The sequence below is a fragment of the Pristiophorus japonicus genome, chromosome 9 (assembly GCF_044704955.1).
Source record: "Pristiophorus japonicus isolate sPriJap1 chromosome 9, sPriJap1.hap1, whole genome shotgun sequence".
Lineage (NCBI taxonomy): Eukaryota > Metazoa > Chordata > Chondrichthyes > Pristiophoridae > Pristiophorus > Pristiophorus japonicus.
The window spans coordinates 38,961,144-38,976,816 of NC_091985.1; the positions used below are offsets into that span (position 1 = coordinate 38,961,144).

The window sequence follows — 15,673 nt, forward strand, 5'->3', positions numbered from 1 at the left end:
CCTTGGTCACCCTGGAGCCATGTCTCCGTGATGCCAACCACATCATATCCGTTAACTGCTATCTGCACAGTTAATTCGTCCACCTTATTCCGAATACTCCTCGCATTGAGGCACAGAGTCTTCAGGCTTGCCTTTTTCATACACTTTGACCATTTAGAATTTTGCTGTAAAGTGGCCCTTTTTGTTTTTTGCCTTGGGTTTCTCTGCCCTCCGCTTTTACTCATCTCCTTTCTGTCTTTTGCTTCTGTCTCCATTTTGTTTCCCTCTGTCTCCCTGCATAGGTTCCCATCCCCCTGCCATATTAGTTTAACTCCTCCCCAGCAGCACTAGCAAACACTCCCCCTAGGACTTTGGTTCCGGTCCTGCCCAGGTGCACACCGTCCAGTTTGTACTGGTCCCACCTCCCCCAGAACCGGTTCCAATGCCCCAGGAATTTGAATCCCTCCCTGCTGCACCACTTCGATAAGATCACCTCTCATTCTTCTGAATTCCAATGAGTAGAGGCCCAACCTAATCCACCTTTCCTCATAAGTCAACCCCTCATCTCTGGAATCAAGCCATTTCAGAGGACATCAAAAATCAGCTACATAGTTTGCGACTGCAGTCACACTTTCTCTTTCTTTGAAGGACATTAGTGAACCAGTTGGGTTTTTATGACAATGCGACAGCTTTTGTGATCATTATTCTTTCCTGATTTCAATGCGTAAATTACCCGATTTATTGCATTCAATTTCAGTGACACCATTCTAAGCTCAATAAAAATAAATGTTTACGAACAAAAGAAAAAAGAAAGACTTGCATTTATATCGCACCTTTCACGACCATCGGATGTCTCAAAGCGCTTTACAGCCAATGAAGTAATTTTGGAATGTAGTCAGTGCTGTAGCGTGGGAAACACGGCAGCCAATTTGCACACAGCAAGTTCTCACAAACATCAATGTGATAATGACCAGATAATCTGTTTTTGTTTTGTTGATGGAGGGATAAATATTGACCAGGACACCGGGGATAACTCCCCTGCTCTTCTTCAAAAAAGTGCCATTTGATCTTTTACGTCCACCTGAGAGAGCAGACGGGGCCTCGGTTTAACGTGGTATCCGAAAGACGACATCTCTGACAGTGCAGCACTCCCTCAGCGCTGCACTGGAGTGTCAGCCTAGATTTTTGTGCTCAAGTCCCTGGAGTGGGACTTCAACCCACAACCTTCTGACTCAGAGACGAGACAGAGGTGCTACCCACTGAGCCACAGCTGACATTTGTGGCTGACAGCTGAATCTAATATAGGCTTTATGGAAAGTGTGTTTATTTTTCCCATTAAATTATTGCAAATTTATTAAATCATGCAGATTTAATTGGAAGCAAATCATTAAAGTTCATTTCAAGAATTTCCATTCAAAACAAAACAACTGAAACATTATTGCTTAATGACCCTTAAAACTAATTCCAAAAAGTGTGCAGAGAAGTGACTCATCAGACATTTTGTCTTGTCAAGTGAAAGAACGTTTGGGACTTTTGCATTTTTCTATTAAATGAAATATTTCATATTTCTAGGACTTTTTTCATGTGGGACTGCAGTCACAATTTCTCCTTTCTTTAAGGACATTAGCGAACCAGTGGGTTTTCATGACAATCTAACAGCTTTCGTGATCATTATACTTTCCTGATGTCAATGCATAAATTACCCGATTTATTGCATTCTATTTCACAACTTAAATTTGATCTTCCGATCTTCAATTAGCTTACCAGCCGAGCTAGCCTGGGCTCATTTGGCAGTCAGTCATGATGGTGTCTACATGCACAATAGTAAGACAAGTTACAGTTGGGTTCTGATCAGAATTCGGAATGGTTAATTCTGAAATGCACAATGTCCTCATTATTTAATTTAAATGGTTCAGTGGTTAACCACTCAATTCCAAAGCATAACATGGCGATTGCACACAGTGATTTAACACATAACTGAGTTGAGAGAGAGGAAGTATTTCAATCTGACGCTTGAAGAACTGTTTGTTTCCAGCATGTGATTGAGACCAACAACTGATCGCAGCATTAGGGATGCTCTGAATGACAAATGATCACCATGGCTTGCTATTAAGCAGAAAAGATAGGATTATCTGACCTGCCAAGTCTCATCAACAGTGAGACTCATTTATTTTCCTTTAAAAATGTAGCCTTCTTTGATGAGTTTCATTCTGAAAAAGAAACTTGGCATTCTAGCCTAGAATCCACTGTTGCAATATGAGCTTAATATGTCTGAATAACAAGTTGGCCGGAATGTTCCCGCTGCCGTGTGTGCGGGTTTGGAGGTGTGTCGGCAGTAAAAGTTGCAGAAATTGGGTGGGCGTTGGGGACCCACCTCCTTGCACCTTTAACTCGAGCACAATTGACAGCACGCCACAGACCTAACGCCGGAGGCAGGCAACCTAATTAAGCTCATTGAACCCTTCTTGTGAGACCCTTAACAGGGATTTTAACCAGACCTTTCAATTTTTGCTGGATGACCACGGGAATCACGCAGCTCGGGAACCACGTAGCTCGGGAACCACGTCTGGTCGACCTAAGGCGCAAGCTCAATGGTCGTTGGGCGAGGTTATTAATTCACAGCATGGAAATCCCAATAAGTACTCCTGCATGAACCTGCTGACTTGCCTAAGGGAAAGGCTCTTGCTGACTCCATTTTGAGCACAGATTTAGGTGTCTACAGTTAGCACGTCTTTTCTGCAACCTCAGAAGCCAGTCTGACCACATTTTTAGTAACTATCACAACATTAACAGATTAGTCCTCTGATCTCGACTTGACCTGCCATCTATTACATCAGCATGGCTGCTGCTTATACTGTCGTACCTTGGTCCTCGGAATCGGACCAGGATGAGCCCCACCACCAGCAGCTGCAGGCACACCAATGGCAACAGCAGCAACACCACCAACCTTCTCAATGGCCTGATGCTCCACAGGCGAGAGGGCGTCAATGCAGTGCTGCACCGCGCCGGAGGCGATAACACCAACAAAGGGGTATACAGGCAGAGGATGAGCTTCCTGGACATGACTGAGCAGCAGTGCTTCAGGAGGCTCAGGCTCTCGCACCAGGTTTTTGCAGACATTTGCAGCCTACTGGAGCAAGACTTGCAACCGAGAGGACTTGGTGGAGGTGCCTTACCAGTGGCTGTCAAAGTCACCACCACCCTGAACTTCTTTGCCTCAGGCTTCTTCCAGGGATCTGCAGCAGACCTTTGCAGTCAGCTGACCAAAGATGCATCACACAGGTCATTGATGCCGTGTTTGACAAGTCAGACAATTATATGAACTTTGCCACTGATGAGGCCAGTGTTACTGAGCGAGCGTTGGGCTTTGCTGTTTTGGCTGGCTTCCCATAGGTGCAGGGCGCAATCAATGTCACACATGTGGCCATCAGGGCACCCCCACATCACCCAGCAGTGTTTGTGAACCGCAAGGGCTTCCACGCCCTCAATATGCAGCTCGTCTGAAGCCATAGGAAGATTATCATGCATGTGCGCGCCAAATTCTCTGGCAGCTGTCATGACTCTTTAGTGCTGCGGCAGCCCACCCTCCCTCAGCTCTTCGCACCTCCAAACAGACTTAGAGTCTAGCTGCTTCGAGACAAGGGCTGTTCACTGAAGACGTGGTTCATGACACCCTTCAGGAGGCCAAGCAATGAAAGCAAGGAGCATTATAATGAAAGCAACGTATCCACCAGATGTGTCATTGAGCAAACAATAGGCATGCTGAAGATGCGCTTCAGATGCCTTGACAGATCTGGAGGAGCCCTTCAGTACACACCAGCCAGGGTCTCCAGAATCATCATCCTCTGCTGCACCCTGCACAACATTGAGCAACTGCAAGGATTAGGGCTACAGGAGGAGCAAGGCACAGAGTGCACAGCCTCTTCGGAGGAGGAGGGGAGCAGTTGGAAGACGAGGTAGAGGAGCAGGAGGAACCTGAGGTCCAGATGGCACCAGCACTAGAGCACATTGCTGTCCCTACTATGAAGAAGCCATTCCTTTCACACTGACCCCCATTGCTGGAGGTTACATTATGTCTCACCATTCACTCCAACTCACTAAACCACTTCCAAAGTAGCAGAGAAAAATGGGCATGAACGGAAAGTAGTGAAAATAAATACTTTCATATGTGTGATAACAGTGATTGAACCTTAACAAGAACGTCTTTAAATACTCATGTGCTTACCCTTGTGCATCTACTTTTGTGTCATTTTTCTTTTACGAGGTTCTTTCAATGAGGTGTACACTGCAGAGGTAGAGTTTTGGTGGACGTCCTCTCAATTTTAGAGCCTGTGAGGGCCCCGCCAAAATCTGCTCCTCCTGTGACTGTGCAGGGGCAGACTCTGCCATCGCGATCCGAGGAAGCATGTGGGGCTCTGACTGAAGAGGAGGCAATGGGGGAGAAGTGTGAGTGCTTTGAAAGAAGTCCCCACTTCCATGTCCTCTCTTAGCGTCATCCCTCTCACGGGCCACCCGGACTTCCCTGCCAGGAAGGAGCTGGAGACCACCTTGCTGCACAGCAGTGGGGTCATGAGGACCCAAGACTACGTTTAAATCCCTCTTAAAGAGGAGGTCTCTCAGCCTCTGCCATCTGTGCTCATGTGACTGGTACATTAGCTGCTCCATGTAGGTGGCCATCCTATCTATGGAAGAGCCTACAGTCGTCATCGCCTGCGACACGGTGGTGCTCATGTTGGAGATGGACACCTCCATTCTATGAACATTTGCAGACATTACGGCTGCAAAAGATGCCAGAGCCTCCTGCATTCCTTGCTGCCCCTCCAGGATCGCCCTCTTCCTCAATGGCCCCGAGGCTCAGCGTCTGAATGCAGCTCAGCAGAGCTTGAAGCGTCATGTGCTCTCCGGTGAGGCATCTTCACTGCTGTCCCTGTCAACACCATTTGCTCTTGCTCACTTGTGAATTGTGAGACACCAGGTGACACCAAGACCCCCCCGAGGAGTGGGTATCTGCACTGCTGCTGGATGCGCTTGGGTCTACTGATGCTGCACTCTCAGAGGCTGGAGATTCCTCTGAGGATTCGTCTTCCTCCTCCAGCTAGACAATAGTGGGGCTCTTGATGGACCTGTGGGAGAGTAAATAGATGATTTAGAAATGTTGTATTAAGAATGGGTAATGGTACCATTATGCACATGATGAACATTCAATGGCTGATGACATCAGTCATTATGAGTGACTGCTGTATGCCATGTGGCTGTATGAGATGTAACTTCAACAATTGTACATCCCTGTATGGAGTAAAAATAGAACGGGGAAGGTGGCTCAACCGTGGCTAAAAAGGGAAATTAAGGATAGTGTTAAATCCAAGGAAGAGGCATACAAATTTGCCAGAAAAAGTAGCAAACCGGAAGACTGGGAGAAATTTAGAATACAGCAGAGGAGGACAAAGGGTTTAATTAAGAAGGGGAAAATAGAGTACGAGAGGAAGCTTGCCGGAAACATAAAAAATGACTGCAAAAGCTTCTATAGATATGTGAAGAGAAAAAGATTAGTGAAGACAAACGTTGGTCCCTTGCAGTCGGATTCGGGTGAATTGATAATGGGGAACAAAGAAATGGCAGACCAATTGAACAAGTACTTTCGTTCTGTCTTCACAAAGGAAAACACAAATAACCTTCCCAATGTACTAGGGGTCCGAAGGACTAGTGAGAAGGAGGAACTGAAGGATATCCTTATTAGGCGGGAAATTGTGTTAGGGAAATTGACGGGGTTGAAGGCCAATAAATCCCCAGGGCCTGATAGTCTACATCCCAGAGTACTTAAGGAAGTGGCCCTAGAAATAGTGGATGCATTGGTGATAATTTTCCAAAAGTCTATCGACTCTGGATCAGTTCCTATGGACTGAAGGGTTGCTAATGCAACACCACTTTTTTAAAAAGGAGGGAGAGAGAAAGCGGGTAATTACAGACCAGTTAGCCTGACATCGGTGGTGGGGAAAATGTTGGAATCGATCATTAAGGATGAAATAGCGCATTTGGAGAGCAGTGATGGGATTGGTCCAAGTCAACATGGATTTATGAAAGGGAAATCATGCTTGACAAATCTTCTGGAATTTTTTGAGGATGTAACTAGTAGGGTGGACAAGGGAGAACCAGTGGATGTGGTATATTTGGACTTTCAAAAGGCTTTTGACAAGGTCCCACACAAGAGATTGGTGTGCAAAATCAAAGCACGTGTTATTGGGGGTAATGTACTGACGTGGATAGAGAACTGGTTGGCAGACAGGAAGCAGAGAGTCGGGATTAACGGGTCCTTTTCAGAATGGCAGGCAGTGACTAGTGGAGTGCCGCATTGCTCAGTGCTAGGACCCAGCTCTTTACAATATATATTAATGATTTAGATGATGGAATTGAGTGTAATATCTCCAAGTTTGCACATGACACTAAACTTGGTTGTGGTAGTGTGAGCTGTGAGGAGGACACTAAGAGGCTGCAGGGTGACTTGGACAGGTTAGGCGAGTGGGCAAATACATAGCAGATGCAATATAATGTGGATAAATGTGAGGTTATCCACTTTGGGGGCAAAAACACGAAGGCAGAATATTATCTGAATGGTGGAAGATTAGGAAAAGGGGAGGTGCAGCGAGACCTGGGTGTCATGGTTCATCAGTCATTGAAAGTTGGCATGCAGGTACAGCAGGCGGTGAAGAAGGCATATGGTATGTTGGCCTTCATAGCAAGGGGATTTGAGTTTGGAGCAGGGAAGTCTTGCTGCAGTTGTACAGGGCCTTGGTGAGGCCCCACCTGGAATATTGTGTTCAGTTTTGGTCTCCTAATCTGAGGAAGGACGTTCTGGCTATTGAGGGATTGCAGCGAAGGTTGACCAGACTGATTCCTGGGATGGCTGGACTGACATATGAGGAGAGACTGGATCAACTGGGCCTTTATTCACTGGAGTTTAGAAGGATGAGAGGGGATCTCATAGAAACATATAAGATTCTGACTGAACTAGACAGGCTAGATGTGGGAAGAATGTTCCCGATGTTGGGGAAATCCAGAACCAGGGGACACAGTCTTAGGATAAGGGGTGGGCCATTTAGGACTGAGATGAGGAGAAACTTCTTCACTCAGAGAGTTGTTAACCTGTGAAATTCCCTGCTGCAGAGAGTTGTTGATGCCAGTTCATTGGATATATTCAAGAGGGAGTTAGATATGGCCCTTACGGTTAAGGGGATCAAGGGGTATGGAGAGAAAGCAGGAAAGGGGTACTGAAGGAATGATCAGCCATGATCTTATTGACTGGTGATGCAGGCTCGAAGGGCCGAATGGTCTACTCCTGCACCTATTTTCTATGTTTCTGTCACCAGGTTGCTGACCGGTCCCTCTCTCTCTATGTCCCCCAACCGCTCCCCCCCACCACCCCCCCACCAGCAGTCTTCAACTCCTGAGACCTCCAGGGCTACCTCCTCTGCTGCAGCTAAAGTATTGAAGGATGGAGGGTCACCTCCAGTTCACTTCCTCTTCCTGTTGTTGTGCGAGCTCTTCTGCAAGGAGAGAAAGAAGAGAAGTTTGGGCGAGAGTAATGGAATGTGTGGGTTATATCTGTAGAGGGTGACTGAGGGAGTGTGGTGCCAATGCCAAATGACATATTTCTGTGATGTTACTTGATATGATTACATTACAATGAGGGTGAATGTGAGGGGTTGGTTAGTCACAGGGGGGTGTGAGTATGTATGTGAGGCATAGCAGGATGAAGGTGAGTGTGGCTTTGCACTCACCTTTCTTGATCTCCTAATGGCATCCCTGTTGTTGAGCTCCTCAGCAATTTGGAGCCAGGCCCTTTTGGTCTCCTGGGGAGCTCTCTTCCGCCCATCAGCAGGGAAGAGGACCTCCCTGCCTGCTCTGACTCTCTCCACAAGAATATGTCGGGATTCATCGGAAAAGCGGTGTGTAGCTCTCTGTCTTTCTGAATTCATTTTTCTATTTCTCAGCAATAACGCTCTCCTCTCCAATACCCCCTCCACACTCGTCGATGAACTTTCAAATGCGATGTGGCCAAGGCTGCTTTAAATATCCCCGATGGAAATGAGTCGTCGATGACGTCATCAGACCCGTGCCATTTAATAGGGCCAGGAAATGCATATGTCTGCTGTAATAGGGGCCATTACGCTAAAGCCGCTCTGAAGAGCGGGCTGATAAATACATCGTGGTACCGACTCGTTATGCAGCCCGTGTGCACCTGACCTGACTCGGCAGGGCAAATTTCTGGCCCTTTTGTCAGTTTTGACAAAGAAATTATATTGCCTATCTTAACATTGTGTTAAGCATTCATATGATTAGATCGCAAGGAGTCATTTCTGGCTTATATGTTCAAATGGGTGTGTAATTTTAATGACTTATCTCACAAATATTTCCTTTAGGGTTAAAGCTCTGGGTTACTGTTTTAACTAATAGTTTCTGAAAATTAGCCAGTATTAACAGCGACACCATGTAAAAGGTAGATACAAAACTAGACAGCTGAACACAGAGGCAGTCAACTGCAGTAGAGATGCCTGTGTAAATGGAGTTGGCACAACCATTAAAATGGAGTGTTATGATCAGCTGTCATTTATTTGATGTCCAAAACAGTACTTCTGTTCATTGTGCGCTTTGAACAACCTCTCAGTAAATGTGTTCCTCATAGTGTTACAGAATTCCATAAAGAACAAATATCTGTGACATCATCATCATAGGCAATCCCTCAAAATCAAGGAAGACTTGCTTTCTCTCTAAAAGTGAGTTCTTAGGTGAATGAACAGTCCAATACGGGGACACTGCAGACACGAGTGACAGCTGAGTGTACAGGTAATAGTCCAGGAATGTCTTTTATGGCCCACAGAAATCGTTCATGTTGTAATTGTCACTTTGCTTGTGGATCAGTTTCTACGGACCCGGAAAGGCATCGGAAAAGCTGGGTTTCAACGCACAATGCGCATGCGCTGAAAACCGGCTTTTCCGATCTGTCAAGTTTCTGGCTTGACAGATCTCGCGCATAGTGGGAGCGAGGACATTCGCAGGGCAAGATTTCTGATATTTACGAATATCTTGCCCTGCAAATGTCCTTTAAAATCTCGCGCCTGAAAAAGCAGGCGTATAGCCTACTTTTACAGGCACAAGTGTTTAAAAATACACAGAAACATTTAAAAATAAAGTTATAAAAATACATTTTATTTTTAAAAACCCTCCCCACTACGGTAAGTTTATTTTAAGGCTTAATTAAAAAAAACTTTTTAAAAAGTTAGGGAAGTATTTTTTTTATAAGAACTTTAATTTAAATGAATGTTAAATATGTAGTTTATTTTCTATTTTTTATTGTGTTTTGGATGTTTTGGGGGTGGGGGGGTGGGGGGTGGGCGGTTCCCATTCATAGTAATAGGAGTTCTGGACTTATGGAATTCGTATTACTCGGAATGAGAAATATACTAACCTGATTGGCTGCTGTCTCCAGCTCCCGGCCTGCATATGTCCCCACGTGCACGCGCTGCGACGCGCAGTCATGAGAGACCTCAGGCTTGGAAGTTCGAACGGGCGCAGCAGCAACAGCTAAGTGCGCATCTTTTTTCCCTATTTCACTCGTTTGCCCGCGGGAAGACCTCAATCGAAATTTCAGGCCCATTTAATCACTCCAGATTTATTGGCTGGTAGAGGCATGTTCACATGTTTTAATTTATGACAGTGTACTTACTCTTAATCCCATAAGTGAACACACGCTCTTACTCTCTCTTCCTGGCAAAAGATTTTCTATGAACTGCTTACCATCAGCATCCTTTATTTAGTACCATCAGTGGTTAGTGCAAATCAACTGATTTGTTTTGTTTTATACAGACTTAACTCTATCGATGTCAAGTACCAGATCTGGAAGTTGGGTGTGGTGTTCACAGACAACGTAAGTATCAAATAGTGGAAAGAAGCTAAACTTTTTTTCCCATAAAAACACGTTTACAAGGATGTCGTTCAGGGGATAAATGGATTCATTGTTACAGTGCTGAAAACTGTTCTGAAAACATAATGACTGCTTTTTATCACTCATTTAAATGACTTCCATTTGTGGATGTGTATATGTCTGTGTTTTTCACATATACTTTTTTCCTGCAACATTGCCTGCTTCTACCCAAGCTCTTCAGTTGAGCGGGCAGAATGGCCAGGACCATATATGGCATCCATGATGGTCCTTGGTCAATTCTTCAGGAGGTACTTTGAAAAGTCAACTGGCTTGGTAGAGGAGTGAGGAATATACCAGTGCAGGAAGTTACGGATTGTAGTGATACACAATTCTGCTTTTGCTGATGTCCCACAGTGCCTCATGGATGCCCAATTTTGAGCTGTCAGATGTGGTCTTAATCTATCCCACTGAGCACATTCGTACCGCCACATGACACAACGGAGAATATCTTCAGTGTGACAACGGGAGTTGGTCTCCATAAGGACTGTGCCGTGGTCAATCCTATCAAAGTTGTCATGGAAAGATGTATTTGGGACAGGTAGATTGGTGAGGATATGATCAAGTCGGTAATTCCCTCGTGTTGGTTTTCTCACCAGCTGCCGCAAGCCTAGTCTTGCAGCTATATCCTTCAGAACCCAGTCAGTGGTGGTACTACCGCGTAACTCTTGGTGATGAACATTGATAATCAACACTGAGAGCACATTCTTTGCCTTTGATACTCTCAGTGCTTCCTACAAATGGTATTCAATATGATAAAATACTGATTCATCACTTGAGGGAGAGCAGCAGGAGGTGTATTTGGCCATGATCCTGAAGACATGATCCTTGCCTATGTTTGATCTGGAGCCATGATACTTCCTGGGGTTTGGAATCAATGTTGAGGACTCCCCCAACTATATACGAATGTAAACCTGTCTCTGTTGGGCCTGTCCTGCTGGTGGGACCCAGAATGGTGATGGAGGAATCTAGGACTTTGGCTGTTAGGTAAGATTCTGTGAATATGGCTATGGCAGGCTGTTGCTTGACTAGTTTGTGGGTCAGCGCTCACTACTTTGGCACCAGTCCTCAGATATTAGTGAGGAGAACTTTGCAAGGTCAGTGTGCTGGGTGTGCCTTTGTTCTGTCCTGATTCGATCATCACCGAGTGGCCTATCTGTTTTTTTAATTCTTATTATTCTTTGTAGTGATTTGATACAAATGAGTGGCTTGCTCGGCCACTTCAAAAGAACATAAGAAATAGGAGCAGGAGTAGGCCATTTGGCCCCTCGAGCCTGCTCCGCCATTTAATAAGATCATGGCTGATCTGATCTTAGGCTCAGCTCCACTTCCCTGCCTGCTCTCCATAACTGTTCACTCCCTTATCGTTCAAAAATCTGTCTATCTCCACCTTAAATATATTCAATGACCCAGCCGCCACAGCTCTCTGGGGTAGAGAATTCCACAGATTTACGACCTGCTGTGTCTTGTATGTTTCAATAAGATCACCTCTCATTCTTCCAAACTCCAATGAGAATTGGCCCAACCTGCTCAACCTTTCTTCATAAGTCAACTATTCATCTCAGGAATCAACCTAGTGAACCTTCTCTGAACTGCCTCCAATGCAAGTTGTGATATCTTCACAGAGCACAGCACACACAGCTTCCTACATGGCAGGCAGCTCTCTCGGAAGCCTCTGGAAATCTGCCTGGTTCTTTTTATTATTAACTATGCAGTTGCAGTACACAATACGTCCACATCCATACTGTGGAGCTACAAACATTACAAGCTTACAGACATAACACTTCTCCCTCCTTGATGAAGAAGCCATCATAACAAACATACATAACTTTCATTTTTATACATAACGCAGGATATAGACTTATTTTTATTCATATTTACAAATTTAACTTTACCACTTGTTTTCTGTTTCGAAGAGGATACCTTCGCTCTCGAACAGAACCTTCCAAACATGGTGTCGATTTCACACTCATTCGAGGCTCATCCTGAGGAACATTTACCTCCACGGAATTTCCTTGATTTTCATTTGAACTCACTCTTAACTTCAGGTTCTTTGTTTTCCTGACTCGGACTCAGACTTTCATTCTGATTCTCCCCTGGATTTGTTTCCAGTACATTGGATTTAGGATTTGCTACTGGTGTATCAAAACTATCTGATGAGTCAGAAATAATTGAATCATTTCCACTTTCAAATTCTTCCATGTCTGCAGGTAAAATATGATCAATATGAACAAACCTAACCTGTCCATTATCGAACATCTTTACCAAGTATGTGTGAGGACCACATGTCTTCACCACTCTTCCTGGTAACCACTTTAACCATTTATGGTGATGGTTCTTCACTCTCACCTTCTGGTTTAATTTCACTTCTCTCTTTTATTCTACCTCTATCATGATTCTCTTTCTGTCTTAATTGTGTCTCTTCTACGGACTATGCCAAATTTGGCTGTAACAATGAGAATCTGGTTCATGGCTGTCGTTTGAGAAACAACTCTGCTGGTGTTCTACCAGTAGTTGTATAAGGAGTATTTCGATATGTAATTAAAAAATTAGCCAATTTGTGATCCAATGACAACTGGTGTTTCCTTGGATTTGGATCTAACATTTGTTTTATGAGGGCACGTTTTACAATTTGTACAGTGCGCTCTGCTGTACCATTCGAAGCAGGGTGGTATGGTGGAACCTTGGTATGTTTCACACCATTTTTGCTTGTGAATTGTGCAAATTCTTCTGAACAAAATTGTGGTCCATTATCTGAAACAATCTCTTCAGGGAGGCCAAATGAAGAAAATAATTTTCGTAAAATGTCCAATGTTTTATTTGTTGTTATTTTCCACATTGGAAACACCTCAACCCACTTCGAATGGCTAGCAATCACAATGAACAATTGTTGTCCTTCTATCTCAGAAAAATCAATATGTAGCCTTTGCCACACCCTGGAAGGCCATTTCCATGGCTGTAATGGTACTGATGGTGGTTGCTTGCTTACCGATTGACATGTCGTACACTGACTCACGATGTACTCTATATCTTTATCAAGACCTGGCCACCATAAATAACTGTGTGCAAAACTCTTGGTCAAGCACATTCCAAGATGCTGGTCATGGAGGTCTCCTAATAATTTGGACCTGAATTTATTTGGTATGACCACTTTTGCACCCCACATGATACAATCTTTATCGACTGATAATTCATTCCTACGAATGAAGAATGGATGTGTATCTTTGTCTGTTACCTGGTTTGGCCATCCACTTGCAATATATTCATACACCTTTGACATCACTGGGTCACGTTTGGTTGCTCTACCAATCTCTTCAGCTGCGACTGGCAGTTCATCAATGTATGAAAAATAAAACACTTCTTCCCTATCGGGTGTAACTTGTGATGGGAAAGGCAATCTAGACATTGCATCAGCATTACTGTGATCAGCTGATCGTCTGTATTCAATATCATATGTATATGCTGACAAAATCAAAGCCCATCTCTGCATTTGGCTGCAGCTAATGTTGGAACTGGGGACTTTGGATGGAGGATTGCTGTTAGGGGCTTATAGTCCGTAACTATGGTAAACTTATGACCATACAAGTATTTGTGAAACTTCTTGACCCCAAAAATTAATGCCAAAGCTTCCCTTTCAATTTGCGCATAATTACTCTCACTGGCACTGAGAGTGCGTGAAGCAAAAGCAATAGGTCTCTCCTCCCCACTACTTAATACATGAGAGATTACTGCCCAAGCTCCATACGGAGAGGCATCACATGCTAGCTTAATCTCTTTTAATATGTCAAAGTGAACTAACATGGTGCTCTCTACCAATTTTCTTTTACATTCCTTGAATGCTGTATCGCATTCTTTTGACCACTTCCAATGGACCTGTTTTTTCAAAAGTTCATTCAGTGGATGTAATATTGTAGCTAAATTTGGTGGGAACTTCCCATAATAGTTCAAAAGATCCAAGAATGAACTAAGTTCAGTGACATTCCTGGGAGTGGGTGCATTTCTGATAGCATCCAATTTTTCCATGGTTGGATGTAAACCATCTTTGTCTACTCTGTACCCTAAGTACTCCACTGAGTTTTTAAATAACTCTCACTTACTAGCAGACACTCGTACTCTGTGCTTCTCTAGCCATTTGAGGACTTCATTCAATATGTTATTATGAATTTGCCGATCTGGTGCTGAAATTACTATGTCATCCAAATAACATACTACCCCTTCAATACCTTGCAAAATCTGGTTCATCACCCCTTGGAATATGGCAGGGGCAGAAGACACTCCAAACGGTAGCCTATTAAATTGATATAGGCCTAGATGATTATTTATAGTCAAACATGACTTGGACTCTTCATCTAGCTCAAGCTGTAAGTAGGCATTCGTAAGATCCAGTTTTGAGAAGATCTGACCACCTGTCAGTGTTGTGAACAAATCTTCTATATTTGGCAATGTATTGGGGACATTACCCTCTAGAACCTGGTTTACGGTTACTTTATAATCACCTCACAATCTTACCTTACCATCGGACTTAGGTACAACAACAATGGGTGTGGCCCAATTACATCAATCTATCTTACAAATCATGTTCTCAGTCTCTAGTCTTTTGAGTTCTTGCTCAACTTTCTCCTTAAGTGCATATGGTACGGAATGTGGCTTGTAGTAAACCGATCTAGCGTCCTTCTGTACCCTGACACTTGCCTTGAAGCCTTGGATTGGACTGCCCGATTTGCAGAACACCTTCAGATACTACTTGATAACCTCATCCGTTGATGAAAATCTTGCTTCCACACAGAAAATCTTTCTCCAATCCAGCTTCAGTGAGCTCAACCAATTTCTTCCTATTAAGGCAGACTTGTTTCCTTTCACTACTATCAGAGGCAAGTTCTGAAATTGATCTTTATATTTCACCGGTACGGTGATACGACCTACCACAGGAATTTTCTCTCCTGAGTAGCCTCGCAGCTCTATCTTGGATTTCTCCAGTTGGAAATCACGCAATTTGTTGAGCTACAGTAACTCCGGTACTACACTCACAGATGCACCCATGTCAATTTCCATTGGTATCTTGAATCCCGCAGCATCTATGTGGATATTGATGCTTTCCGAATCGCTGTCCGTTAACCTTGTGCTTCTGATGACGTGTAACTCTAACATCTCCTCGTCCTATTATTGTTCTTCCATGCTATGTAATCTCTTGGGATTTCTACTCATAGCTTTGAACGCTGGACTCACAGCTTTAAAAGCTGATTTACCCTTCAGTCGGCATGCCTTCGCAAAATGCCCAGTCTTCCTGCAGAAGAAACACTCTGCCTTCACGTATGGACAACTTTGAGCAGGCACCGATAAGCTTGACTTCAACGGTCTGTTAGAATTTCCAGTTTCTGAGACTTTGGGCCTCCACCGTCTTTTACTTTGAACCTGCAGGTGATTTACCTCAGTTGACTGATGACCGTAATTATTATTTAATTCTTGGGAATATTGTTCGGCCATGCCCATCGACCTCGCTGTCTGACAAGCAATCTCAAAAGTCAAGTCATCCGTCGTCAATAACTTCCTTCTGATCACATCATTTTTCACCCCACGAACAAAACGATCCCGTAATGCTCGGTTTTGAAAGTTTCCAAAATTACAGTGCATCGATAGCTTTTTTAATGCTACGATGTAATCACTGATACTTTCATCAGACTTTTGATTCCGAATCCCAAAACTATAGCTTTTAGCAAT

At 44.0% G+C, this 15,673-nt stretch overlaps 1 protein-coding gene across 1 annotated transcript in view; it reads left to right on the forward strand.

Moving 5' to 3' along the window:
• The window catches only part of ryr2a (ryanodine receptor 2a (cardiac)), a 924,147-nt gene that overhangs the window by 886,294 nt on the left and 22,180 nt on the right, over positions 1–15,673 (forward strand). Inside the window, exon 97 of the mRNA XM_070890953.1 lies at positions 9,841–9,901. Within this exon, the coding sequence (XP_070747054.1) occupies positions 9,841–9,901 (61 nt within the window). The remainder of the gene's footprint in view (positions 1–9,840; positions 9,902–15,673) is intronic.